Here is a 27,969-nt window from a genome sequence, read left to right as displayed (position 1 = left end):
GAAGTGTAAAGACTTTACCAAACTAGTTGCCAGTGGGCATTGTGTGTGATGTTTTTGAACAAGCAGAAACTATTTCTGAACTTTCCTCAGCAGCCACATTTAGGAGCTACGCAGAGATGAACACGATGAAGGAGAAGTGAATCAGTTTGATTCTTAAAACACAGATACTTGGTGTTTGACATACAAGTATTTATGCTGGGATTCTTCTAGAATCAAACCAAGAACGTTGTGTTACAAACTGTAGGCTGATTTTCAAACAGCACTGATATCAGTTGGCTGTAAGAAACACAGAAGTGGTTAAGCGTCTGAGACATGAGGTCAAAGCCTTATATAGACTCTTCTTATCTGTTAGAGTAAGCATCTCAAAAGAGCAGGATATTCGCTCTAAAGGTGCCACGACTGGTGCAAATAAATAAATATATCACAACCAAATACACAATTAGATTGTTTCTGGTTTGATCTTGATCATGTAAAAACTGCATCTTAGTGAAGATCCTCTTAAGCACCAACTCTCTAACAGGAAGGAAATTGTGTTCTGCGTCAATAAAGAACATTTATCTACCAGCTTATTACTGTGTTGCTATTTGCACACTGCACTTCAAGGAAATTGTGGAAATTGTTAAAATACTTAACCAAAAAAACAGTTAAGTTACGCAGGTGTCAGGGATGTAGGAGTGTGTGTGCATGATTTGATGTAAGCCCACTCACATATTTCTTGTAAATAAATAAATAGTTTTTTGTGAAATGGTATGTAAAGTGCTACACCAAATACTCCTCTAGGAGTATAATAACAATAACAAGGATATAAAAATATAAGGCACACGACACAGGACCAATGACTAGTAATTGTGAAAATATTCATAAAACAGACGCATATCTTGAGACGACAATAACCATAACTAAATATAGGAACGACTGGACTTTATGCAACTATTTACAACCTACAGTACTGTGTGTGCAAGAGGCTAAACAGCACATTGCAAAATAGCTAAATATTAATCAAAGACTCCATGATCAGAATATATTTGTGTGCCATTGTTATTATTAAATTGAAAATACAGATTTTGATTGAAAAAAATACCAACATTTGTATGAATAAACATTTAATAGTGCATTCATAACAGTGCATGCCTTCATTTGTTTGCATATCAAACCCATATACACTTCCAAATAACTTAATTCATAAAAATGTAATTTCTGAAAAATATACAGCATATGGACATATTTGAGGAAACACCTGACCATATAAAATAATCCAAGACTAGACAGAAATAGTGACGTAGCACACAGTCTAATACAATGGTTGCATTGTTATATTAAATTGCGTTATATCGACAGGTGCTGCTAGTATTGTGTTCACACCCTGTTGTAGTTTAAGTGTACACCTGTGCTGTAATGCTTCGCTCAGACCAGCAGAGGGAGCTCAGGCTCAAAGAGAAACCTGGCAGTAACAGACTCCCAGCTGCAGGCTGATGTGTTAAACTGCTGAAGGCTTGCAGCTGGTTCAGCGTTGAACCTCAGCCGCCACTCAAGCATCAAGTAACAGTTTCCCCCACTGCATTTATACACATCTGTTCAACATCTGGAGCCAGTACACCTCCTCGTGTCACGCTTTATCCACAGAGTCATGAGTCCAGGTACAGAATCAGCTGCTGGGGTGGATCTCAACAAACAGGAGACACACTCAGTGCATTGTCCACTCAATAATCACTCAAGGGTTTCATAGTCAAGTATGAAGGAGGTCAATAACGGCTGTGCTCGTCTGTTGCTGTGACGATGACATCCATCCAAATCCGCATGGATACCGGATTGGAGGCCACCAGAAAGAAAAGACGGTCATACGTCTTCACGCAGAATGTCAGGCTGGGCCGTGGAGACTGAAGAGACAGAAACAGACCGAAATCAGGTTAGTCATAAATCAGGGTGAAGAACAAGTATTTTGACTTTTAACAAGGCGTACCTTAACATAGAGATTTAGCATTTTTCCATGTGAAACCCCAAGTTACTAAAAATAAATAACTTTTAAATAACTGTTCTAAGTCCGTCATAACCTTTCCCAGAAGCAGAACAACCGGGTGCTTCAGTTTGAATGGATTCTTTGTCTGTTAAATTAAATGCAGCTACAAACTTTTTTTAAGAACTTACTATAGCAGATATTCAACTACAGTATAGCGTTTTTATTTGGTTTGAGAAGACGAGGAAAGAAGATTATGATAAATAGATGTGTAATACTGTCAACCAACACTTCAATGTGTCTTTTTATAATTCTATATCCTACTTGTATACATAGGTTTTTAGATATATTGGATGGGCTTGAAACATTTATTTGAATGGGGGAAATTACAGACGTCGTATTCATATGTTTTTTTGCAAGTCATGACTGAGCCACATTTTCTTTACAGAATCAAAGACCAGAGATTTTTTACAAGCCCTAAGCCACAAACTTTAACAGATCTTTCTGAGTCAGCTGGTGCGACGGTGTATAACTACTCACAGAATTGGCTGTTCGTAGATGGTCAAGGTAAACTTCTTCTATGGCCTGGAAGTAGATTACTCCCTTTAGCTTCCTCTCATCACAGTCTGCAGAAAACAGAAGAAACGTGGGGAAAATGGGGTGACAACAAACTTATATTTTTAAAAAATGCTTTCAAGTTGTTCTCTTTCAAAGTAAACAATTTGAGCAAAAACACAATACAATGTACAGCATAATAAGTGTTGGATAAAGACTGAAAAGTGATGTTATATATGAAATATTATTTGACAGCATGTTGGACATCTAGTGCATTTATTCAAACAATCAGTCATTATGTGCACACTCTCCACTGCCCCAGCCGGCCTAACCTGTATAGTAGGCTAGTCGTCTGTGGTCCATGTCAAACAGGAACCATCTCTTCTTCCAGGTCTTCACCCTCCCCCCTCGTTTGGTCAGGAAGCCGGCGCAGCGTCGCGGTGTCAGGCGCAGGTCCGTGCTGCCACTCACTCCATGACCCAGAGACTCCACATGGGCCCGGAGGTCAAAGTTCGGAGAGAGGAAGAGGGGCAGGCTGAGCTGCTGGAGGGCCTTCTGCCATCAGAAATAAAAGTTTTCTCACATGTGCATTTGGCCTGAAAGAAAAAAATGGGCTGCACTTTTCTTGTACATGTATTTAAATGTGTGTCTGCTTTTATTGACCTGGTCCCACACCCTGTACTCATGATGGTTATATAAGCAATATACTGTTCTGTGTACAAATCTGAGAAATGTAATATTTATGATGTCTAACTCTTGCTAAGGGTTGAAAGTTCAAACTCATAGTTTTTTCTGTGTTTATTTGTATTAAACTACAATGGAATTTCAGTTTTGTATTATTATTTGTTGTTGCATGTCTTGTGTTTCACTGTGTTTTCTTTGTCCTCTAACATCTTCAGACCAGTGTTTTCCCTTTTTGATATATATGTATATATATTAGGGTTTTATTTACTCAAAAAATCATCAATTCAATGCATAGACTAAACAAGACTATCTTTGGATCTGCTGCATAGATTTGATAATTGTATTTCTCACAGATCATTGCTCAGAATACAAATGTTAATAATATGTTTCACACGACCTGATGCTTGTCATTTCATACATACCTCTGAGATGGCCTCTGGCTGCTCCTTAATTTCCGGCTCGAGACGTTTTTGGTTCTCTGGCTCTGTAAGTTCTGTGGGCTCTGTTTTCGGAGACTTTAGCTCTTTCTGTCCTCTCTCCTCCAACAACAACAGCCGTCGTTCTTCCTGGGTGCACACATGTATAACTGAATTTTTAGCCCAAAAATAAATAACACAATGATGATACTCTTTAACAGAGTAGTATTTACGATGGACTTCTTGACACGTGCATTCAAAAAAGAAACTTTAATTCAATATGTGCCACTGAAAGTTGCTACTTTCATACTCTACATAAACCCACAATCATATGGCTACACATTCCTCAGTCTTGGACTTCTCCAATGCTGTAAACATGCATCACAAACATCCAGACATCTGCTGGCTTTTCCTCTTGGACCCTCATGTGCGAGCTGAGTGGGCGTCAGGGACCAGACAGCCGTGCCTAATGCCGTGTGTCGCGGGTGATTAGAGGTGTCAGCGAGCGTTTCTCACGGCAGGTGACTCACCCTCTCTCTGAGCAGCCTCTCTCTCTCTTTCCTGGCTTCCCTCAGTTTCTTCTCGATCTCAACTAGGTCCAACAGAGACGGGCTGTGAGAGGAAGAGGAGGATTAATCAAAGATATCACAACAGCTGCGTCGGCCAAATACAGTAAAAGTTATGATACAAACAACCCATAAATGCAAAGAAGAGTCCTCAAAATAAAAAGATCCTTTCCATCCTTCTCTTAAAATAGAAACAGGCCAATGAGATCAGTCCAAAATGAGTTTCATTCAACCAAAAAGAGATGGTATAACACTAACCACAACGAATTGTGAATCAGTAACAGACACCGTACAATGTAGGCAACATTTAAACAAAAAAAACAGCTTCAATTAGGTTGAATCCCAATCCAGAAGTTAATTAATTTCACTTGTAAATCATGAAAATGTGACATTTTAATGCAACATGAGACAACTAACATAGATGCAAGAGTCCAAATCATGTGTTTAAGTTTTGACAGTATTTCATCACACTGCAAAGAACTTAGAAAGAGTATCTTCTCATTCATAGTGCAAAACATGTACCTGTATATATCTTAATATGAACTGTTCAACATAGGATCAATCGATCATCTGTTACATTGTTTGAAGTGATACAAATGTACACCTGGCCTCATCTTATACTGCTGTGCAAACGTATGCTGTGTTTATTATAAAATGCATTCTCTGAATAGATAGGTTTAATAAACTTGAGTTGAGTTTAAAGAAGAAAGCCTTTTTTTGTGGCAGGTCCATGGAGCCTGGGAAAGAACACACCTATTTGTGTTTAAAGTAAGTTATGTTCATGTCTGACAAATGCAACTGTGTTTTTTGTAATCATGATAAATTAAATAGCATGATAATCCAACTAACGAGCAAACTGAACTGCAACTGGCTTTACACCCTTCTCAACACATCACACTACAACAACAACTGTTGCTGCTGAAGTGTGTTCGTTTTGTATATAGACAGCCCCACTCCGAGTGTCCGATCAAAGTCCTGGTTAAGTTATTGATAATATTTGTTCCTGTGCCAAAACGCTTAAAGGTGACATGTCATGCTTTTCCGGTTATTACCCCCACCTTGTGTGTTATGGAGCTTTTTCTGCATGTAAACGGTCTGCAGTCACAAACCCTCAAAGTACACCCTGTAGCGAGTAAAACTCTAACACAGAAAAGACCCCACACACACACACACACACACACACACACACACACACACACACACACACACACACACACACACACACACACACACACACACACACACACACACACACACACACACACACACACACACACACACACACACACACACACACACACACACACACACACACACACACACACACACACACACACACACACACACACACACACACACACACACACACACACACACACACACACACAGTTTCGCTGTGTCTCGCCGACCCCACGCAGCAGCCAGGAAACCACACCAGTAATCCAGCTCACACTGTCCGCTCCTCGCGGCACCCAGACCCCACGCAGCATTCTCCTCTGTTTGTCATTACTGGTGTCATTACCTGGTTGCCAACGACATTGTAACACATAATCACTGATGTTCCGCTGTAACGGTGGTAGACTCATCAGAACAGAGTGGGCGAGTTGACCAATCAGAGCACACCGGGCTCACAGGGAGGGGGGGGGGGGGGGGGGGGGGGGGGGGGGGGGCAGGAGCTCCAACAAGCCGTTTAGGACAGAGAGTGAATACACATACTATACAGAGACGCTGTATGAGAAACCAATGTGAGTTTGGAAAATTGCGCAATGTAAATCTATTCTAGTAGACCTCAACGATGCATTTATGATTAGTAGAAATTGCCATGTCATGGGACCTTTAACTTTCTTTAAACACTTATTGTAATTAATCTAAAAAAGTGTAGTTTCCGCCATCATTCCTATCCGTCATTATAACACTGTACAGTACGTCCCAAGATAAGATCTGGGAATGTGTAAAGAGTGCAGGAAAGACACCAAGTTATTCAGTATTACTTCCAGATAAAGTGCTTTAGAAAATCTGGTGAAACGGTCAGCGTATTCCCTGCTTATTAAACTTTGTAATAGCCTTGTCAACATGCTCCTACACATAAACAATAACTTTGTTGAGTACTTGCCAAAACAACCAAAAATATCTGGAATGATCTTCTTTTTTTTTTCTTAACGGCACCTTTCATAAGAAGGGATACTCCTCAGTTAGTTTTTTTCTCATACACAACTAAAAAGCCCCTACTGTTTCATGTAAATGCTTAAGAAGTACATACAGCCTTCTTAATTTCTCAGTGCTCATCACACAAGCAGGATAGTATCTGACCTGGCAGCGCGGGAGCTCGTTGTGCTGTTGCAAGGTGTGAGGAACCCGCCTCCGTTGCAGCTCCCAGGTCTGTGCCCACTGCTGTGCCCGCTGCTGGGCCCGCTGCTGTGCCCGCTGCTGTGCCCGCTGCTGTGCCCGCTGCTGCTCCCAGGTCTGTGCCCGCTGCTGTGCCCGTTGCTGAGCCTATGGGAGGGGATGGGGGATGTAAAAGCCCCCGGGGACTGGCTGTCTGGAAGCATCCTCACCAACCCTGAGAGAGGGAAGAGACGTGCATTGTTCAGTGAGAATAACTTTATATAATATGTGGCATGAGAGAAAAATGGGGGTGGTGGGTCATGCTGTACATTAGATCAAGACATTTAAGTTACAGCTTTCAAGAATGTATAATGTAGGAGAAGGACACCTGGCAAGACTTGACATGACCTTGTAGATCAGGCTACCTGGATTTGGAGACTGATAGGTGTGTGTGTAAAAAAATAATACTACTGGAGATCAAGTATATACAGGACTGTCTCAGAAAATTAGAATATTGTGATAAAGTTCTTTATTTTCTGTAATGCAATTAAAAAAACAAAAATGTCATACATTCTGGATTCATTACAAATCAACTGAAATATTGCAAGCCTTTTATTATTTTAATATTGCTGATTATGGCATACAGCTTAAGAAAACTCAAATATCCTATCTCTAAAAATTAGAATAGTTCCTCAGACCAAGTAAAAAAAAAGATTTATAACAGCAAAACACAATCAAACATTTGAAAATGTCCATTAATGCACTCAGTACTTGGTTGGGAATCCTTTTGCACGGATTACTGCATCAATGCGGCGTGGCATGGAGGCAATCAGCCTGTGGCATTGCTGAGGTGTTATGGATGCCCAGGATGCTTCAATAGCGGCCTTTAGCTCATTAGCATTGTTGGGTCTGGTGTCTTTCAGCTTCTTCTTCACAATACCCCACATATTCTCTATGGGGTTCAGGTCAGGGGAATTTGCAGGCCAATCGAGGACAGTAATGCCATGGTCAGTAGGCCTACACCAGTTACTGGTGGTTTTGGCACTGTGGGCAGGTGCCAGATCATGCTGGAAAATGAATTCCTCATCTCCATAGAGCTTTTCAGCAGACGGAAGCATGTAGTGCTCTAAAATCTCTTGGTACACAGCTGCATTTACTCTGGGCTTGATGAAACACAGTGGACCAACACCAGCAGCTGACATGGCTCCCCAAACCATCGCTGACTGTGGGAACTTCACACTGGATTTCAAGCAACTTGGATTTTGCTCCTCTCCAGCCTTTCTCCAGACTCTGGCGCCTTGACTTCCAAATGAAATACAAAACTTGCTTTCGTCTGAAAAGAGGACTTTGGACCACTGTGCAACTGTCCAGTGCTTCTTTTCCTTAGCCCAAGTCAGACGCCTCTTCCGTTGTCTTGGGTTCAGAAGTGGCTTGACCATGGGAATACGGCTATTGTAGCCCATTTCCCGGACACGTCTGTGAACAGTGACTTTTGATACCTGGACTCCAGCTTCAGTCCACTGTCTTTGAAGCTCCCCCAAATTCTGGAAGCGACTCTTCTTCACAATGCTGTTAAGGCTGCGGTCATCTCTCTTGGTTGTGCAGCGTTTCCTGCCACATTTCCCCCTTCCAACAGACTTTTTGTGGATGTGCTTTGAAACTGCACTCTGTGAACAGCTTGCTCTTTGAGAAATTTCTTTTTGTGTCTTACCCTCCTGATGGAGGGTGTCAATGACGGTCCTCTGGACAGCAGTCAGATCAGCAGTCTTCCCCATACTTGTGATTTAGTTTACTGAACCAAGCTGAGTGTTTTTCAAGGCTCAGGAAACCCTTGCAGGTGTTTCGAGTTAATTAGACGATTCAAGTGATTCGTTGAACACCCTACTAGTATACTTTTTCATGATATTCTAATATTTAGAGATAGGATATTTGAGTTTTCTTAAGCTGTATGCCATAATCAGCAATATTAAAATAATAAAAGGCTTGCAATATTTCAGTTGATTTGTAATGAATCCAGAATGTATGACATTTTTGTTTTTTTTTTAAATTGCATTACAGAAAATAAAGAACTTTATCACAATATTCTAATTTTCTGAGACAGTCCTGTAGGCTCTTCTGTGGCTCATCCAGCCTATACAGGAAAATCCTGTTTTCTACCAACGTAATAACAACCTGTCGACGCAACCGACACACCTTTGATTTGACTAAAAGGGAGGGAACTGAACAAACAGTCAGACAAAATGAGAGTGCAGAGAGAGTGGGTATTGTTCTATAACATGGTGCCCTCAGTGTTAGCAATTAAAGAGCACAATAGAAAATAGAAAAAGGGGGATGGTATAGCTCACCCTGTACGGACTGCGGTCTGTCGTTGAGTCTGTTGTTGTTGCGATGCGAGCTCCGTCTTCTAGGCAAACTGGCAGACTCTTTGCTTTGTTCCTTCAAAATTAAATAAAAAGAATGTGAGCTGAAGCGATGAGAAGACTTTAAAATGTTGATGTTTTTATGGCATTCTGTAACATTAAAATCTCTTCGTTTTTGACAGCTGGTGTGACCATACAAAACCTTTTCTTTAAAGTTCCTGGGAAATTGTCATAGACGTTTAATGACTAATGATTGACAGCTTTGTTGAGGAAATAAAAAAGGCACTTACTGAAACCAAACGTTAGTTGTAAACACATGCTGTCAGTAGTACACACATGCTGTTTCCATGGTGACATACCTGAGGAGGTTTGTGAATCACCAGAGGGGAAAGTGACATCATGCAGGGGGCTGAGCCGGTGATGTCCGACCAATCGGTGGGAGGCTTCTTCTCTTTGAGAACCTGTAGGACCAGAATATATTGAGTTTTAAATGTAGCAACGTATCAGTGATGACAACTAAAAGCGAAACAGTTTTAAATAAACCGAAGGGGCAGGGAAGATGGCAAACACTGATTTGCGTTCGACATACCACATCTGGATGAAAATGAAAAGTCCACTTCCGAGAGGGATCGTAATGAGTGTAACAAAATTATCATTGCCTCACTATCTTTCCCTCCCACCCTGCTTGACTCAAACACATGAGTAATTCAGCCGCCACATGCAGTCAACTGTTTAACTCTTATCTGTCTCTTTCACTACTCTACACCCGTACATGCCCACGGTGGGCAATGTGCAGACAGGGAAGATTTGTGCAACTGATCCTCGGATATCTTTTTCTTCAACATCTGCGTCTTCTTACAACTATGATATCCCATCAGATTAAATTCCCTTAAACTATCTACTACACAAGTTCTTTTCTGTAGGACACAACAAGCTCGGAGCATTATCCCCACATGTCAGAAGTAAAGCACATCCTGCTCACGGTCATATTGTAGTCACTTGGTCATGACACCGTCTTGCCCTCTCTCCTCCTTTGCCACTCCCTTGTATCCTCCCTCCAGCTGTTCCCCTTCTCTCTTCCAGATGAACTTAACACATTAAGGCAGTTCTGACCAACACAATTCAAACGCCTGTCAGCCACGAGGATCAATTTGAGTGTCTTTGGCTTACCGCTTGTTAAAATGATGCGGAACTTCTCCCAGCTTGCCTTCTCTCCCTGTCACACATCCACACACACACACACTCACATGTCCACACACATTCACAAAAGCAGCACCCTCCCTCACAATGCTTACTCCTCCCTCTATCCCTTTCCTTCCCTCCCTCTCTCAACTCCCTCTTGCTCCCTCCCTCTGTTTCTCTCTTTCCATGTCTGATTTGCTTTTTCCTCGACTAGATCTCCACTCCTCCTCATTTTAACTGGTGCTGTCCTAAGTCAAAAGACAAACCACTGGCGGTGTGATAAAGGCACAGCTCCGTTTAATTAGTGACCGAGTAAATCACGCATATTCATAACACACTGATAAAACATGGCAGGGTGGTCTTTCCACAGTAACATGATATCAAATATACACATAAAACCAACTTCCTCTAATCATAGTAAATACGGTAACTGTGGATACTAAAGCTGTACAACTAAAAATCACTTTTTAAATCCTTTACCACACAAATGACTGTTTGTGCTAATATTGACACTTCTGAACCATTTTGCAGAGAAACTGATGTAGGAGGTGTGGACTCACTTAACAGTTCATTTAACAATCTATGTTCAAACAAAACCACTATTCACTTGTAAGGTCAACATGTGTTTGAATGCTATACTTCAGATTTGGAAATTCAAAAGAAAATGGCAAACTAGGGAGGAAATAGGGTTTGATTTGTTACACAGTTGCCATCTTTCCTTCTTTTAGCAAAATTCAAATGCTTTTTCCAATCAAGTAAAAGAACAGAGGACAGAATGAATGAACTCTCAGATGTAGTAATGGTGGTTGGTAATAGTCCATAATATCATATATCTCTCTTACCGTTTGATTTGTGTGGACGAGGTCTCTCCTCTCTTTCCTCAAGGCGTTCATGTCCCTCTCCTTCTCCCTCTCCATCTCCTTCAGTTGTCTCTGTAACTGCTGCACACGCTCCTGAAAATTAACAGCATACTTCCCATCAGTGTGGACAGCCACATGGTTTCTCCTCCTCAAAACAATTGGCGTGTGCTGTATCTGATACATCTGGCTGGCCCCCAGTGTAGTTCTTCTTTTCATGATGTTAAGGTTTAATGGTGTGTAAACATGGATTCTGTTTTGAGAGCAAACGCCGAGCCCCGAGCCGAGCTGATTTTTTACCTGAGCCGAGACACAATGCAAATCACACATTTGCAAGTTAATGAGAGGCAGGAGAGGAACACATGACAGCAGGAGTGAGGGTGGAACAAAATAAATGATGGGTCGTTTTTAAATCAGGACATTAGGGCAGCAAGTGTGACACAGTGAGAGACAGGCAGGCAGACAGACAGACAGACAGACAGACAGACAGACAGACAGACAGACAGACAGACAGACAGACAGACAGACAGACAGACAGACAGACAGACAGACAGACAGGCAGGCAGGCAGGCAGACAGACAGACAGACAGACAGACAGACAGACAGACAGACAGACAGACAGACAGACAGACAGACAGACAGACAGACAGACAGACAGACAGACAGACAGACAGACAGACAGACAGACAGACAGACAGACAGGCAGACAGGCAGACAGGCAGACAGACAGACAGACAGGCAGACAGGCAGACAGGCAGACAGGCAGACAGGCAGAGAGGCAGAGGGTGTAAGGATGAGCTGTCATTTGCAGCTGAGTCAACCACCGTCTCTCTCACACAATCCCCCTCTTCTCCTCCTCTCACATACTTCAGCTAATTGAGGAACAATTTATTATATATTATCATCATCACAATCTAATCTATTGTCTGTATTCATGTGTTCTTGTGGAATCTGACTTGGGAATGGAACAACAGCCATTTTGAAACTTTCTGTCAGAATGTAAACAAAGATCTAACGTCAAAAAGATTTTACAGCTGCCTTCACTTTCTATCTTTGACACATTTGGAAATAGTGGAGGTTTCAGAAATATTTTTGCAATGAGGAAATTCCCCAAAAATAATGTACTCATTAAACGACAAAATGGCAATATAAAATGTGTCAATTAACCTTCTTTTATCATTCATAGCCCATGCTATGAAATTGATGGTTCATGGTCACCTGAGGATGAATCCCTTTGAACTGTGGACTCAACTTTCATAACATTGTGAATACAACATGGAAATATGTGGTTGCAAGAGATATGACAGCTATGGGAAGATGTAAAAAAATGTTTTCTAACAATCATATATCCCTCAGGATTGTTTGCAAAGACTTTAGTAATCTTCTGACTTTAGATAAAGCGCCATCATCAGCTGTAATTTGTGTTTTGTGCTAACTAGCAAATGTTAGCAATATGAACATTGTTAAGACAGTAAACAAAGTAGATATCATACCAGCTAAACATCAGCATGTTGCCATCATTATTGGTAGCATGTCTGCATGTTGGTGTTAGCATTTAGCTCAACACACCCCTGTGTTAAAGTACACCCTCACAGCGTGGCTGTAGAATTTGAGTCCCTTTATAGTGCGTAAGACTAATGAAGCTGTCAAAGAAACAACAGATTGTTTCCTATTCACCTTCACATTTAAGAAAGTCGGAAGCACCGTTGGAAAGAGCATGTCTCAGTCATTTAATTAGAGATTGAAAACTCAACAGTTGGCGCCTCACTGCAGTTATACATTTAGGATATCTCACGCAAGTGCCAAAATGTTTCAGGCCTCTTCAAATGATCGTGGAAATCCGAAACCTGAATAGTTTTGTCTCCCAATTTGCTCCTTTTGTTGACTCTCCCCATCACAAAGTGTTTGACAATGACAATCATCATCTTGGCTTCCAAAGTAAATCAGATTCCTTGTGTGGTACGTTGTCTCTTTTCATTTAGATTTACTATTGTGGGGTTTACAATCAAGCCTGGTCTATTCAAAACTGTCTGGCCAATCACAGGCCATTTGTATACACACTGCTGCACAGCAACAGGTTGAAAGTTTAAGGTGAAGGCTTTGGAATATTTGAGTGCATGATCTGGGGGAACTATTGTTGTTATTGTCTATTATTGTTTTGTATTTCATCTCTGTTTGGGAATACACATTTATTTCATCCAATCTTTCTCTTCATTTCAACATTTAAAATCAACTTGAAAATGATCCTGCCAATTCTAAGTGCGATACAGCTATTGCATTCTTGAAACAAATAGCCATGATCCCAATGTTGAACACAGATGATCCTGAATATCATTTAAGCCAGAACAATATAGCCATGCTTAAAAATGTTTCCAAATCCCCTCATGCATTTGATCTCTCGGTCTTCAGCGCCGTTGTCACTGCTCCGCTTTCCTTCCTGCTCCTTGGATTTCTCTCTCAGGGTGGCCTCTGATGTAATTAAGTTTGCTGTCTGGAGTCATGCGACAGCGTCAGTGTGATGCTGGTGAGAGTGAGGTAAAGGTTCACGCTCGTGTTACGATTTAACGGGATGGAGAGTAAGGAGGACAAGTCTTAACCTGCAATGACAACCATGGACTGTGACTTGAGGACAGTGCATGTGCACACTGCTTGAAAGTGGTAGGGAGGCCTTTGGAGCAAATCAGCCAATAATGATGATTTCCACCGAGCTGGAGTGCAAAAAATAGAATCTGCAGATTTATAGCTTTGCTGATTAATGCAAACAACTCTGTGATTATTTTAGGAGGAGCTCAGATTTGTGGCTTTACAGTTCCCTTTCTGCTCTGAGCACTCCTTATTTTGACTCTGAAGAGAGAGGATTAATTTCAGATGCTCATAATTGGAGGATACTGGAAAACCGTTGTTTGGTTAAAAAAGGAAAACAAGAAAGCCAACTTGGTAAAGTAAAGGATTGTGTATCATATGTCTCACACAATCGTGATGCCAATGTTTGTAGTAGCAACAGCATTAAAGTGAAAGTGAACAAACTGTGTATTCTAAGTAGTGCATCGTTTAAACTGATATGAATATGTTTTTGTGATCTATTTCTCTACCAACACTGATGACACAAACATAATCAATAAATATGAGAAAACTATCAGAACTCAATGAAGAAAATCATGATAAATGAATGATAAACCCCTAAAATATGAAGTAAATTGTAGTAAGATATACGAGTAGTTGTTCTAGGCATCACCTTCCCGTGTTGGCGTGCATTCAAATGGACTTTGAGTTCCAGCGTTGTCATATTTGACAAATGTAGACGTCTCTGCCGGGCTACTGTGTTAGACTGATTAGATTGTGTGGTGTTGTTTGTTTGTCCACCTGCTCTGTGCAGAAGTCTAATGTCACAACTCTGTATTAAGAGTACTGTGTGTGAAGGTTAATCCCATGTCAGCCAGTGGGGGTAACACTGACATGAAGCACATGACACACACAGATAAGCTGTAAACACGTATAACACGTCAGGGGCAGTTGTGAAATTCTCTGAGAAAAATTCCTTCGACAAAACGTTGCTGTTTACCTGTCCACTGTTGATCGCATGCTGCTGACGTAGGATTTCCTTATCCATCTCCCCTTCACTCTCTTCCTCCCCATCTTCATCAACCGTGCTCGCATCATCCTCATCAAGTCCGCTCTCCTTCTCCAGAACACTAAACTCCCAGTCCTCAAACGCCCGGACCGCCGCTTCCATCGCCTCTCTCTCCTGCAATCAAGATGAATGATCGAGTCAAATACAACTCAGCCGTTGTTTACATTTATATCTTTTTTTTTTATGCTAACAAATATCACAATAAAACTCTGATAGCTGATAAACAGCACTCAGATATTAAAGGTGGGGTAGGTAATTCACTTCAGAAACACTTTTTGTTATATTCCATGGAATGCTCTTAACATCCCGATAGCAATGAATATCTTAAATGCTTTGACAATGAATACATAAAAACATTTCATCTGTGGAAGCCGTGGCGCTGTAAAAAGCACGACCAATCACCTGAGCCGGCCCGGCTAAAGTAACTGGATGGCCTACCTGCCTGTCAGCCTTCCATCTGTGCACAAACTTATCTCGTGCCCTCATTGGTCATGTGCGCGTTTGTGTGTGTTGGAGGAGGGGCTCTGTAAGGAAGTCTGAAGGAAGGGGCAGATTTTTTTCGGCTGCGAACTTTCAAATTCTAGCGCACTCGAGCTGGTTTCTCCATTCTTACCTACCCTACCTTTAAGGAACAACACTTCAGATATTACTTGTTCTTTGTCATTTAACCTCTCTTCAAACTAATCTGTGAATAGCTTGTTTACCTTAAAGACAGACTTTAGTTCAAGCTAAAGTCAATTCATAATGTTTAAGGGTTTTGTCATAAAGCAGTGCCATTTCCAATGTGCTAGACTTCCATTTGTGAAGCTGGTTCCTTTATTTTCTTATATTAAAAAAAAAGTAAATTGCTTCAGAAAATGATATTATTAGGGTTATACTAAGTTTATGGAAGGAAGAAAATATATAACATTTATACTTGCTTTTATACTACCATTTTTTATTTAACGACAAATGAGTCTGTTATATAGTCTGTTATATCTGTTCACTTGAGACTGTTATAGAAGACATCTTTGTTGACTTCAAATTGTATTTATCAGAAAACTACTTTGTCACATTGTCCATAAAAGCACTGGTTTTAAGGCTGCATTACCAAAGTGACTCAAACCATGTTCATTAGATAAAAGTGCAAGTGCTGGTGAAAGTAAAAACATGTGCATATTCATTACCTCATAACCAAAACACCTGCTCTTCTTCCTGCGCAGTGTGTACTTACTGTACAGTAAGTCCTGCGTGCACGCATGAGGTTTTTTTCTGTGGGGTATTTGTGACCAACCAGTTTCTAAAGCATCTTTCCAAATAAATCTGTCATGTCACAACATAAAGTAATGTGCGTGTGTGTGTGTGCGTGCGTGCGTGCGTGCGTGCGTGCGTGCGTGCGTGCGTGCGTGCGTGCGTCTAAGTGTTGGAAACATTGACACGGCAGGTTGAACAGGTACTGAACAATCACACTTTGTGAAACCACACACACCATTATGTGTAGGAATCCAAACTGATGCTTACACAACCTGCATCTGAGACACACTGGCGTGGACTAACCAGGATCAGTTTCAGTGTTGTTTAGTACATATCAATTGGAAAGCTGCTAACAACATCATGTATTGGGTGTTATTCACTTATAAACATGATTAGCAAGATTGAATGCACAGAGACAGAAGGGCAGTGATAATAAAAAGGTTCCATAAATGAAAACCTTTTTGAGCTTTTTTAAGAAATCGCTGTTGTGAATTTTACGTAAAAAGTCACCAGGCTTATTTTTTTCAAACTATATGTATATACAGTATGTATATATGTATATGTGTATATATATATATATATATATATATATATATATATATATATATATATAATATATATTCACATTTCATAAGCATTAAGGGGTGCAAGTCCAAAAGGGGTTAGTCTCAACAGGTTTATGAACATGACACAATGTCGCCTTTTTTTTTGTTTCTTCATAGATGGAGAGGCTGCAGCCACTGACCTGCTTCAGCTGCAGTGTGAGCAGTTCTCTCTGGCTCTCTGGCTGACTGGGGATCAGTTTCTCCTTCTCCTCGAATCTCCCCTTCAGCTCTTTCACCCTCCGTCTTTCCTCCTCCAGACTCTCTCGCTCCTACAGGGAAGGGCAGTGAAGCAGGAGTAAAGTCATCACCTCAACTTTTCAAAGCAGAACAAAAACATATTTCAAAAGAGAAGAAATCAACACAATAACAAGTCAATTTCACAACAATGTTTACAAGAGTTTGTTCTGCAGATCATTACTGAGCCCACACATGTGAACCACGACACAACCAGGAGGTAAAACATCACAAAATCACAAAACACATACAAGTTTGTGACCAATGAAATATGTTTTTTTTAGCTGTATTGCATGATACCTTTTGTCTGTCGGTTTTTCGGTGCTTCCCCTTCCGTCGGACCTCCTGCTCTAGAGCCTGCAGCTTCTGTGTGTGTCTGTGCAGCTGAGAGTTCTCCGTCTGCAGCTCTCCCTGCAGCAGAGCGATCTCCAGCTGCAGCTGAAAGGGCAGGAGACGCCGCTGAGCTGAATCATATTGACCACGGCTTGAGCAAGTCACAGATATGCATTCCTTTACCGTGACTGTGTCGGAGTTTTGCTGAAGTCTGCACATTTAGATCTCCAAGTCAACACCATCGAAATTATTTTAGAGTTTCCTTTAACACTCAGTTTCGGTTGGTTATTTGATGCAGCAATTGTTTGCACTAGAACCCTTTACATTTTGTTTAATTTGTTTTAGGACTGAAATGTATGATGATTATATATTTATTCATCAGCGGACTATGTTCTCAGAGATTCCTCGATTGTAAAAGTGTAAAAAGTAGCAACAAATAGAGGCAAGCCAAGCCCAAGGACAGATCTTTACATTGCTTTTTTGCCCAACCAACTGCCCACAAAACATTACACATTAGAGACAAAGACAACTCAATGCCAAAGTAGTGTCATTAACCACATTCTTTTTGGTTAAAGTAGCAAAAGTAAGCTACTTGGCTGTTCCATTTCAGGATTTCTTAAAATGCTTTAATGATAACACTTTTGACAAATTATCCAATTGTTTCAGTTTGATATATGAATAGGATGAGAAACATAGATGTGTTGGTGCCTGTATTTAATTGGGCAACAATGATGTTAGATGCTCACTTCAATCTTTAGTTCCTCCTTCTGTTGGTCGATCTCTGTGATTCGCTGTCGGAGCATTGAGGACGACGGCAGAACCCTCAGTGAGCCCAGCTCCAGTTTGTTGACGCAAGACTGGCATGGGGGGGGGGGGAAACAAAGTATGAAAGTGTCAACATGGAGGCTTTACAACAGTAAACGGTTGGGTCTAGTAATGTGGCGTGGTTCATTGTTCTAAAGCATTCTTTCTTTTGACAAGCAGGATCTAGAGGGGGCTTTCATACTCCCCTCATTGTTACAACATTAAAGGAGCAGATCACCTTCATCAACAACCTTTCACTCACTTACCCTCTCACTCTCCGTGCTGCTGCTCTCTGTGTCTGACTCCGCCCCCGAGGAGGCGGGGCTGTGGCCCTCAGCCACTCTGGTGATCCACGGCGGCCGCGGCCCCCGCTGCCACGGGCTCCTGGTGCTCTCCATGCTATGTTGGGGCATTTCTAAAGAGAAGACAAGGGGGGAGGGCAGTTCATGAGAGCTACTCACTTTTGTGAATATTGTGGTAATCTAATCTGCTGCACGGTTGAAGGTGTATCAGGGATCAGATGACAGGTCTCAGTAGGGGATTTCACAGCTGATAGGGCTGCTCAATTAAATCGTATTTTAAATCGCAATTACGATTTTGGCTTGCAACGATTATGAAAATAACATCATCGAAATAAAACGATTTTTTATTTTTATTTAAAGAAATAATTTTTTGTATTGGTTTTTCAGTTGAATTATACTTAACGTTCAGGGTAATCAACTGTTAAAAACATACTGTTCAAACATTTTTTGTTCAATAAATGGATGTTTTCAAAGTAAATATATATATATAGTAATAATTGTGATATCAATTATTGACCCAAATAATCGAGATTATGATTTTTGCCATAATCGAGCAGCTGAGTAGTACTTCGTGAGGACTTTAAAACACAGAAATGCACCACCTGATCCAGAAACCTGTCACTGATGGAGTAAACACCTTATAGTAGAGGAAACAATAGTGAAAGAGAGGGGAAGGTTCAGGGTGTGGCGATGTTTCAGGGTCCCTCCAAGGGACTCTGCTGTGTGTGGACAATAGAGTGATAAATGACAGTTGGGAGGCTTTTGATGTGCACCAGGAGCAACGAGACGGTTTATGAATGGAACAATTAATGAAAAACTACAAGGAGTTTCACATATGTTGGAGCAAATAAGAATAGTCTTTGAAGTACTTTAATGTCATACTTTTTTGTTCTGTATTTAACATGCATGTCCATTTACAAGAGAAAATATCATTGTATAATGTTTACATTGTTCTACATCAAAGTGCTTCCCAACTTTTGGGAATATGTCAACCTAAAGACCTTTATTATCCTTAATCCTCTACTGTGTGGTCTCTCTGTACACAAAACCAGCGGAAAAATGCACACATGCACAGGCTAAAACCAGCTTGTGGGAACATACTTTTGATGCCTATTGTCCAACCTTTTCCCACCATCTCCCCTCGCCCTCTGTGCCCTCCCTCTCTCCTTGGATCCAGACCTTATTAGGCTGCAGGGAATGCAGGCGAAGTGGAAGCCTAGACATAAATATACAGCAGAGATGTGAGTGAGGGTTTCCAAACAACGACTGACACACTGAGACACATCGAGAGAGAGATTGGAGAAGGGGGAGGCATGGACAGAGAGAGAGGAAAGAGAAAAACAGCAGGAAGTGGAGTGTTAAATGTCAAAGGCCAGTGTCATGTTCCTGGTGATACAGCAAATATGCAACATGCAGTTTTATAGATGCGGATAAAGAATACAATAATGTTCACTAAAGAATAATATAAATATTTCTTATCATGAGGATATTTCAAAGATGTGATTCCAGGCCGTTGGATAGCTCAGTGGTTAGAGCGTAAATCGCTGCCTAGTAAGCTGGTTCGAATCCTGAGCCGGCAGAACATTAAGGCGATGACCTCCCTTCCGTCTCAACGCTATAAACCTCTAATAAATTCCCTCTCTGGCTCAAAAATTACTTTTCAAAAAAGAGGTGATTCCAACTCTTTACCGGTTGATCCTTAATATGCATAAACTTGGACTTGGAAGGTGAAATGTGCACCTATAGCATTTTATTATATACCGTTTATAATACTGCAGTTATATGACTATTTATGGAACGACAGTCATTCATGGTATATCACAATATCAGTTTTAACTGTGAGAAAGAAAAACGCAACCCCCAAATTTCAAAAGCAGCAAAAAGAGCAAATACTCCGATAAACAGTTTTTATAAATGCAAAATTCAAGCTTCACTGATAGAAACGACCAAAATAAAATGTTTTTTAATGACTTTACAGTCAAACACACACATGTTAATGAAGTTGAACTGGCAGAAGGCCGAACACTTCAGCGGTCAAATGTCAAATAATATTCACGGTTTCTGTACTGGTATTTCATGGGCGCAACACTATTATATGACCTGACTGCAGCCTTTGACACAATCTCACACCAAATCCTCCTTGACAGATTATCTTCCATTGGTATCACTGGCACATCACTCACCTGGTTTAGATCTTTCCTCTCCGTACTCACTTTGTCCAACTCAAACACTTCAAATCACAGTTCCATCCAGTCTTCACTGGTGTTCCTCAGGGTTCTGTCTTGGGCCCCCTCCTATTTATCATCTACCTTCTACCTCTCTGCCATATCTTCAGAAAATACGCAATCCAATTTCACTGCTACGCGGATGACACCCAGCTCTATTTCTCCACCAAACCCACTTCCACTCTCCCCCCACTTACTGGAAATCAAATCCTGGTTCTCATCCAACTCTTTAAAACTAAACAGTGATACAACTGAGTTTCTCTTAGTTGGCTCCAAGTCCACTTTGGCCAAAACTGACAAATTATTCCTCACTATTGACAACTCCACAGTCCCACCCTCCCCCCAAGTTAAGAGTATGGGTGTCATCCTTGACAGCACCTTATCATTGCACACATCAACAACATCACTGGATCTGCCTACTTCCACCTCCGCAATATTAACCGCCTCCGCCCATCACTTACACCCAACAGCACCGCCATCCTCATCAACGCCCTCGTTACATCCCGTATTGATTATTGCAACTCCATCCTCTCTGGTCTTCCTCACAAATCCCTGCGTAAGCTCCAACTGGTCCAAAACTCAGCCGCCCGTATCATTACCAGAACTCCTTCCATTAATCATATCACTCCGGTTCTCCAACAACTCCATTGGCTCCCCGTTAAATACCACATAGATTTTAAAGTATTGCTCCTCACCTTCAAGGCCCTTCACACTCTTGCACCTCCATATCTCTCTGAACTCCTTCACACCTACACTCCCTCTCGTGCCCTCCGATCCTCCTCTGCCTTCCAACTCACTGTACCTTCTGCCCACCTGACCACCATGGGGTCAAGAGCCTTCAGCCACTCTGCCCCCCGTCTCTGGAACTCTCTCCCACAAGGCATCCGCAATATGGACTCACTCTCAACCTTCAAATCCAGCCTGAAAACACACCTTTTTAAACTGGCATATTCAATTTCTTAATAATTTTTCGAAACTGATTGTTGTTTTTAAGTCTTGTATTACTGTGTGATCTTCTTTGTTGCTTGTTTTTAATTATGCTCTGTAAGGTGTCCTTGAGAGCTTTGAAAGGCGCCCATAAATAAAATGCATTTATTTATTTATATATTATGGATGAATGATATTAGACTTTGCTAACAGTCCAATCTTTTTATTTTTGACCAATTGCTGAATCCGATATACACAAAACATTTCCACCTAATTGCAGAGAACACTCTTTTTATGTATACTGTTATTTTGTGCAGACATACATTCAATGTTTTTTCAAAATGAACAAAGTCTTTAACTTAGGTTCGATGTAAAATGTGGTATATTCATTTTGACTATAATTATTATCCAACTACCAAATCGGAGGAAATTTCCATTTTTGGCAATCCCAATTGTAAAGCCTTTCTCTGGCATCAAGACTGTACATGAATACACTATTTGTCCTGCAACAAAATGATTCTAGTCTGCTTTCCAGTAAAAGCTGTCAATATCTGGGAAAACAAAGCCGACAGAGCTTCACACAAAACAAACATCAGGGCAAGCGCATGCTTTCTGACCTCCAGCTAAAGTCCACTCAGATACAACACTGGGGGGCCGAAAGAGAGAGGCATTCAGGAGTGAAGTCCATGCTTTCATGTTAACAAAGTGGTCAAATGCACCAGAAAACAGGCTAAACAAACACATTGCACTGGCAAAACAAGAGATAGCGAGACAGTAGGAGACAGTGATAAAAGTAACGACTGAATACAAAAATAAGAGGGAAAAGTTCAGCTCAAGTCAGATCAAAGAACAAAACAGACTTTTGTGCCCAAAATAATCAGTCTTTAATGCTGGGAGGGTGCGCCTCTGGAGGATAAGATAGCAGACAGGGAGTGAACAGAGTGGGCATGTGTTTGTTTATGTGTATGTGTTATATAATGAGTTCCCAGAGGTAACACAAGATATAACCCTAAACTCTCAAAGTGAAACCCGGAGGACTTCAGGACTCTTGTATCAGTCTGCAATGATAATTATCAAACGTAGATCAGCAATAACCAGCAACAGCTGACTCATGAACACACAGTGAGACCAGTGAGACCAGTGAGAGAGTCAAGCATGTTCAACAACACAGCAGAATGATTCTTATGTCAAATTGTCTCACTACGTGCTCAAATCAGCAAAATCTCTCTCTTTCACTAGGTTTCAGACAAATTAAATGACCCAGATAATAGTCCTTCAATAAGCTACATGTGTTAGTGAATCCAGTAAGAACAATCAAGACCTTCACGTCAATTATGCACACTTTTCAATACTGCTGACTCATCTGGGTCTCTTTAACTGCAGAGATCCCATTTTGTACAGAGACAGTGTTCACACAAATACACAGTGTATGATCTTACTGCGAACCTTTAAGGCAGGAGATTGAGGTGTGTTGTGCTTTTCGCTGCTAATGACGCCTTGAGCCGCTACAACCCAACTTCGTCCTGCAGAGCCACTGAAGATAAATGTACACATCTAAGCGTTTTGAGCACCAGGAAAAGCGCAATATAAATAACATGTATTATTATTATTATTATTACAACAAGTGTTCGCTGGTGGAGTGTCATTTGTTTGTAGTTTCCCTTTGTACAGCTGTACGACTGTCTTAGCAACATTGTTTTATGTTAGGCCTAGACTTACTCACATATCTAAAGATTGCCTACTGTGTTTCTGAAACTGAAAACATATTGTATACTGTAATTCCCAAATGATGAAGAAACACACAGTAGCATTCTGAAATGACTGCCTGTCAGGACCCCTCATTTGTGAGTGGCTGAAAGGAATAGTGGAGCTAAGCATTGTTTACACATAACCATAAAGCCAACAGTGACAACAGCTATATTCCACCAGCAACACACAGGACAAAAGAGCTGTGACGGTGGCCTGCTAGGTGAGGAAGGGAATGCCGCCTACAGCCTGAGCATGTGAGCAACACTGCTCTGTTCAGAGGGGGGCTGTGCACAATGTTCAATTAATCCACAGAGGCCAGGCATGGAGGTCAATCCTCTCTTAATTCACTCAAATTGCTCACTAAACTTATAATTTATTACATTTGAATAGATCTCTGTTGTAGAATTGAATTATGCAGTCAGTTTGCAAGAGAGTGACACAGAGAGACCAAGCTGTAACAGGGTCAGGGTCTAAACTGTAGGTTAGTGCACTGTAGTGTAAACAGAAGGGGGGGGGGGGGGGGGGGGGGGGTTTAATGAAAAAAAAAAATGTTTTTGGCTCAAAATAGAAAGATTGATCCTGTCATTAAACTCCACTACATTTTGTTTTATTACTTTAACTTTATTTGCAACTTTTCATCTCGTGAAACTGATACTGTCTTCTATATGGATTACACAACATAAAAGTTAACAGAGATGTAATATAGAAAGTGAATTTATAATCTGAAATGTCTGTCTGTAACTTTGTCAAAGCAGTGCAGTTATAACAAAATATTACACCGGCCAAAAACAAACCCTTTTCCAGTTGTAGACTTTTGAAAGGTGAACAAATAAAATATTAAAAATGTAAAACTGTACTTTAACCTCCTCCCAAGGGAAGTTTAGAGTCAAATATTTTCAGAGGATTAGTAAATTGTGAAATCAGTCATGCTCAACACAACATACACTGCATTGTACTGTTCTGTATGAGTGCTGCATTGCCTCTAACACTGAGTCACGACAGAGACCAGAGGGGCATGTATAAGCCAGATGACAAAATGCAGTCTCATCTCCAGAAGGCATAAGACCAAAACCAGCTATTAGGCCTTGAGAACAAGGAAGTCACATATTATTTGTATTGGTCACAATTACAGGCTGTGGTTTTAATCAAACAGAACTAAATCTCCAGCCTTTAAAACAACTCCTTTTTTTCAATAGGCGGCCTGCTATCAAAACATTGACACCAGTGTGTTATGCACACAACGATTCCAGGCAACATAAATCATTTATTTATTATTTGTGTCAAAATTGAGACACTAGGGTCCCTTTGTTTACACTTTGTTGCTCTGGTCCTGCTTAACATTATGCTCTAAACAAAGGACAACGGATAACTTCTCTCTCTCATTTTAGAAGAATATGGTTAGGTTTCAAAATATTTTGCTTTGAGTCACAGAAACATATTGCTTTCTGCTGTTCTATTTAAAGTGGGAAATAATGGCTATACAGCTATGCCTCTTTATGTGTTACATGTCATGATATTTGTATGGACCTGCTCCTACACTAGAGCAAAGAGCATGCTGTCATTTGACAAATCAAGTGCTGTGGACTACAGCGACCTCTGGACCTGCTCGTGTGGCTCCTTCTGGCTCGCCGCCGAGGACCAGGAAGCTGTCGTCATAGAACAAGCAGTGTGAGCCGGAAAGGCAGGTGAGAGGAGCGAGTTTTGGCTTTCACCCAGCTGTCACCGAAAGGAGAAAAGAGACAAAGCGGACCTGACACTTGGAATGCTACGCATAAGAAACAAAACCAGTAACGCAGCTAGTTAAACTCAACTCGCACATGCAAGAAATACCATACATATTCACTTTTATTTCGTATTGTTTAACATTCCTCTGGAAAATTAGCTGATGAGCTTAAGTTGGAATGAACATCAACATTTCCCGCTTTAGGTGTTAAAGATTTTTCTGCAATCATTAGTTGTATTAATGTATAATGTAATGTGCTCAAGCTCCACTAGTGGAAATGGCTTGGCATTGTTTGGAAAAGGTAACATTAGTCGCAACCGTCGCAACACAATACCCACTTTTTATTATTATTATTCATATTTTTTTAACTCCATGTTTAGCCGGATGTAAACTGTTTTTATTGTACAACAACAGGCCCACCTTCACTTTAGCAGCCGTATTAGAACTTTGCTTGAATAAAATGTCAATTGGAAATAATTTAGGATTCAAATTAAGTACCATCAAATCAAATAAATAAAAAACATGAATCACTGCTAGATTCCAGTAGAGTTCTTGGATTCTCTGGGCTAATGACGAGTCACATTTTGGTTTAAACATGTTGAACTAAACAGTGCAAATCAACAGCTTTTGCCAAGATTTCAACAATTGATCTTCTTAAATAATAAGCAACAACATCAGCAGGTAAGCTGTAGGAAACTAGATGAAGAACACAGGGGAAAAGAATAATAAAAAACTGTGCAAGAAAACTCACTTTCACCAACTTACAAAGCATATGAAGTGCAGAAATGAGGGTATGTTGTAAGAAAATCTCTCAGCACTTCAAATACTGCTACTGTGGGTGGGTGTAAATCCTGGCATCAGGACTGGTTCAACTGCACTGACAGATTCCTTTGGCCTGAGAAAATCCCTGGGAATTGTGATGCAATAAAAGAGTGATCCATTAATGACAGGCTGGGATGTAGGGCTCAGACACAGATTTGTCCCAAGGTGGGTGTGTGTGTGTGTGTGTGTGTGTGTGTGTGTGTGTGTGTGTGTGTGTGTGTGTGTGTGTGTGTGTGTGTGTGTGTGTGTGTGTGTGTGTGTGCGCAGACGTGCATGCATGTGTGATAGAGAGTAATCATTGACAGAAATTGCCATTTCTGCCTGTACATGTCTGCTGGTAAGTTCATTGGCTTTTGTGTGTCTGTATGTTGGATCACAAGTGAACGTGTACATCCATATGTTTGAGTTTGTCAGTGTGTGTGTGTGTGTGTGTGTGTGTGTGTGTGTGTGTGTGTGTGTGTGTGTGTGTGTGTGTGTGTGTGTGTGTGTGTGTGTGTGTGTGTGTGTGTGTGTGTGTGTGTGTGTGTGTGTGTGTGTGTGTGTGTGTGTGTGTGTGTGTGTGTGTGTGTGTGTGTGTGTGTGTAAGATGGACACTAATTAAAGGCAGAGCTTTCCAGACAGCAAACCCTCCCAACACAATTCAATCTCCCCTCACAATCCTCCCTGAACCCACACTCCCACCCACTCTGTTTACCCTGTGTGTGCTGATGGAGGGATTAAAGGCGAGTTATCTCAGGGTCATTGTAAACAAAAGGGTAATTATGAAAGCTGAAAGTTATTGTCATGGGATGGGACAATGTTTGACAAAAAAAACAGCAGTCCAGCTGCAGTCCAGAGAAAGTTACTGTGGACATTTCCACAGATAAGGAATGGATGATATTAATTAATCAGGGCTCTGTTTAGGCCAGAGGGCAGGACATATCATAATTGAGTTTGAATCAATTGAGTTTTTTTGCAAAAACATCCAAATGATAAGTTTCAAACAAGAAGGTAGTTTTGCTTTTGATTGCATTTAACACCAGGAAGTTGTATTAAATCCTATTGGGGACATAGGGAATTAAAAGAAGATATGATGGAGTCTACAACAGAGGGACTCCAAACTTTCCCATGTAAGGATCACAACAATGTCTACTATTTGAGCACCTCGTATGGGAAGTCATTTACAACAGGAACTACAATGGCTTTGTGTAAGATGTTTGGAGAAGTCCTTTTTGCTGACTTTATAAAAACAGACATTAAAGTAAACAACAGCACTTACCTGGGAAACGTGCTCCAGTTTAACACCACGAGCTGTCGAACCTCCAAATCATAACAAAGCCGGAGGGAAATTTAAAAAAATGAGACTCGAAAAAGTACCGAAACGTCACTTCAGCAAACTTTTAAGCGCTTTCACTTTCCGACACACAAGTTAGGCTCGCGTTGGGTTTACTGTAGCTCACCGACTTGAGTTGACAGCCACGTTATCTCCCCCTTTTCTGCTCTTTTAAAACAAATCTTCACCTGGTTGTAATCCCTCCCAGGAAATAATGACAGAGCAGTTTGAGCTGCTGCCGGCGTCAACAGGTGAGAATGAAGTGAGCAATCGGAGGAGGGCGACGACGGAGGCGGGGGCCGGCTAATAAAACTGTTTTGTGTTGTAGGCATAAATGAAAAGCCCCATGAGCAGACTGCACCGCCGGGTCCCTGCTGCACAGACAAACAGTCCCGTTCAAGTCCTGCACCCAAATGGGATTTCTATTCTGGGAACTGACGGGGCTTTCTCATTGTGGAGTGGCTCAGCTAAAGACTCATCCAGACCAGGCGTAATGCCAGTTCGCATTGAAGTAAAAGGCCACTTAAATACTTATCATGAGAAGCTCGCATGGGAGGATTTTAATATTAAAGTGATATAGTAAGGGGGGATTGAGGGTCAAGGTCAGTTGCATCATTTATATTTATTTTTAACATGGTTTGGAGGACAAAAGTCATTTGGTCCAATCCTGAGATAACAACAACTGGAGTAGGAAGGGCAATTGTACATGGTTTAAGTATAAAAAATACAATGTGGGGTAAAAAACAAACATAAAATAACAACAGAATTAGGAAAGGGTGATCGTAAAACAATTATAAATAGCACTTTCACACAAAAAAAAGCACAACATAGGAGGAATACCATGAAAATTAGGTAGTAAAGTAAAAGTCATTTTACTTATGACAACTATTAGCCTTAAAAATAAATTATCAAAAGTACTATGCAGAATGATCCATTTCAGAATAAAATATTATAGTATAGAATCATATGATATTAATGTTATTTATTTTATTTTGTATTATTAGAATTGGCAAATTAACTAGTAACTTTAGCTTTCAAATCATGTAGTGAAGTGGAAGTATACATAGCAGAATATAGAAATACAATAGTAAAGTAGGCTATGAACCTACATGCAGTAGAGTAGATGTACTCAGACACTCCTTCCGGCTGGTTCTTTCTCGTGATAACCTC

At 40.8% G+C, this 27,969-nt stretch overlaps 1 protein-coding gene across 9 annotated transcripts; it reads right to left on the bottom strand.

The window, feature by feature from the left end:
- Nucleotides 1–1,086: 1,086 nt before the first annotated feature.
- phldb3 (pleckstrin homology-like domain, family B, member 3) lies at nt 1,087–27,271 on the bottom strand. 9 transcript variants are annotated; one of them, XM_079694576.1, is made up of 17 exons: nt 26,746–27,271; nt 25,431–25,572; nt 19,143–19,257; nt 18,006–18,154; nt 17,682–17,792; nt 16,903–17,040; nt 16,509–16,637; nt 14,462–14,644; nt 10,885–10,983; nt 9,220–9,321; nt 8,846–8,936; nt 6,486–6,735; nt 4,140–4,221; nt 3,616–3,759; nt 2,842–3,064; nt 2,495–2,580; nt 1,087–1,877 (listed from the first exon to the last, which is right to left on the bottom strand). In XM_079694576.1, the coding sequence occupies exons 3-17, from the start codon at nt 19,174–19,176 to the stop codon at nt 1,743–1,745; spliced, it is 1,956 nt and encodes a 651-aa protein (XP_079550702.1). In that variant the 5' UTR covers nt 19,177–19,257; nt 25,431–25,572; nt 26,746–27,271; the 3' UTR covers nt 1,087–1,742. The 9 variants fall into 9 exon arrangements, with proteins under 9 accessions (XP_079550702.1, XP_079550700.1, XP_079550704.1 ...); XM_079694574.1 differs by having other exon boundaries at nt 10,885–10,995; nt 26,746–27,270; XM_079694578.1 differs by having other exon boundaries at nt 10,885–10,995; nt 19,164–19,257; nt 25,417–25,572; nt 26,746–27,269.
- Nucleotides 27,272–27,969: the final 698 nt, after the last annotated feature.

Source organism: Notothenia rossii, assembly GCF_949606895.1.
Source record: "Notothenia rossii genome assembly, chromosome: 7".
Lineage (NCBI taxonomy): Eukaryota > Metazoa > Chordata > Actinopteri > Perciformes > Nototheniidae > Notothenia > Notothenia rossii.
This window is presented reverse-complemented; position numbering and strand designations above follow the sequence as displayed.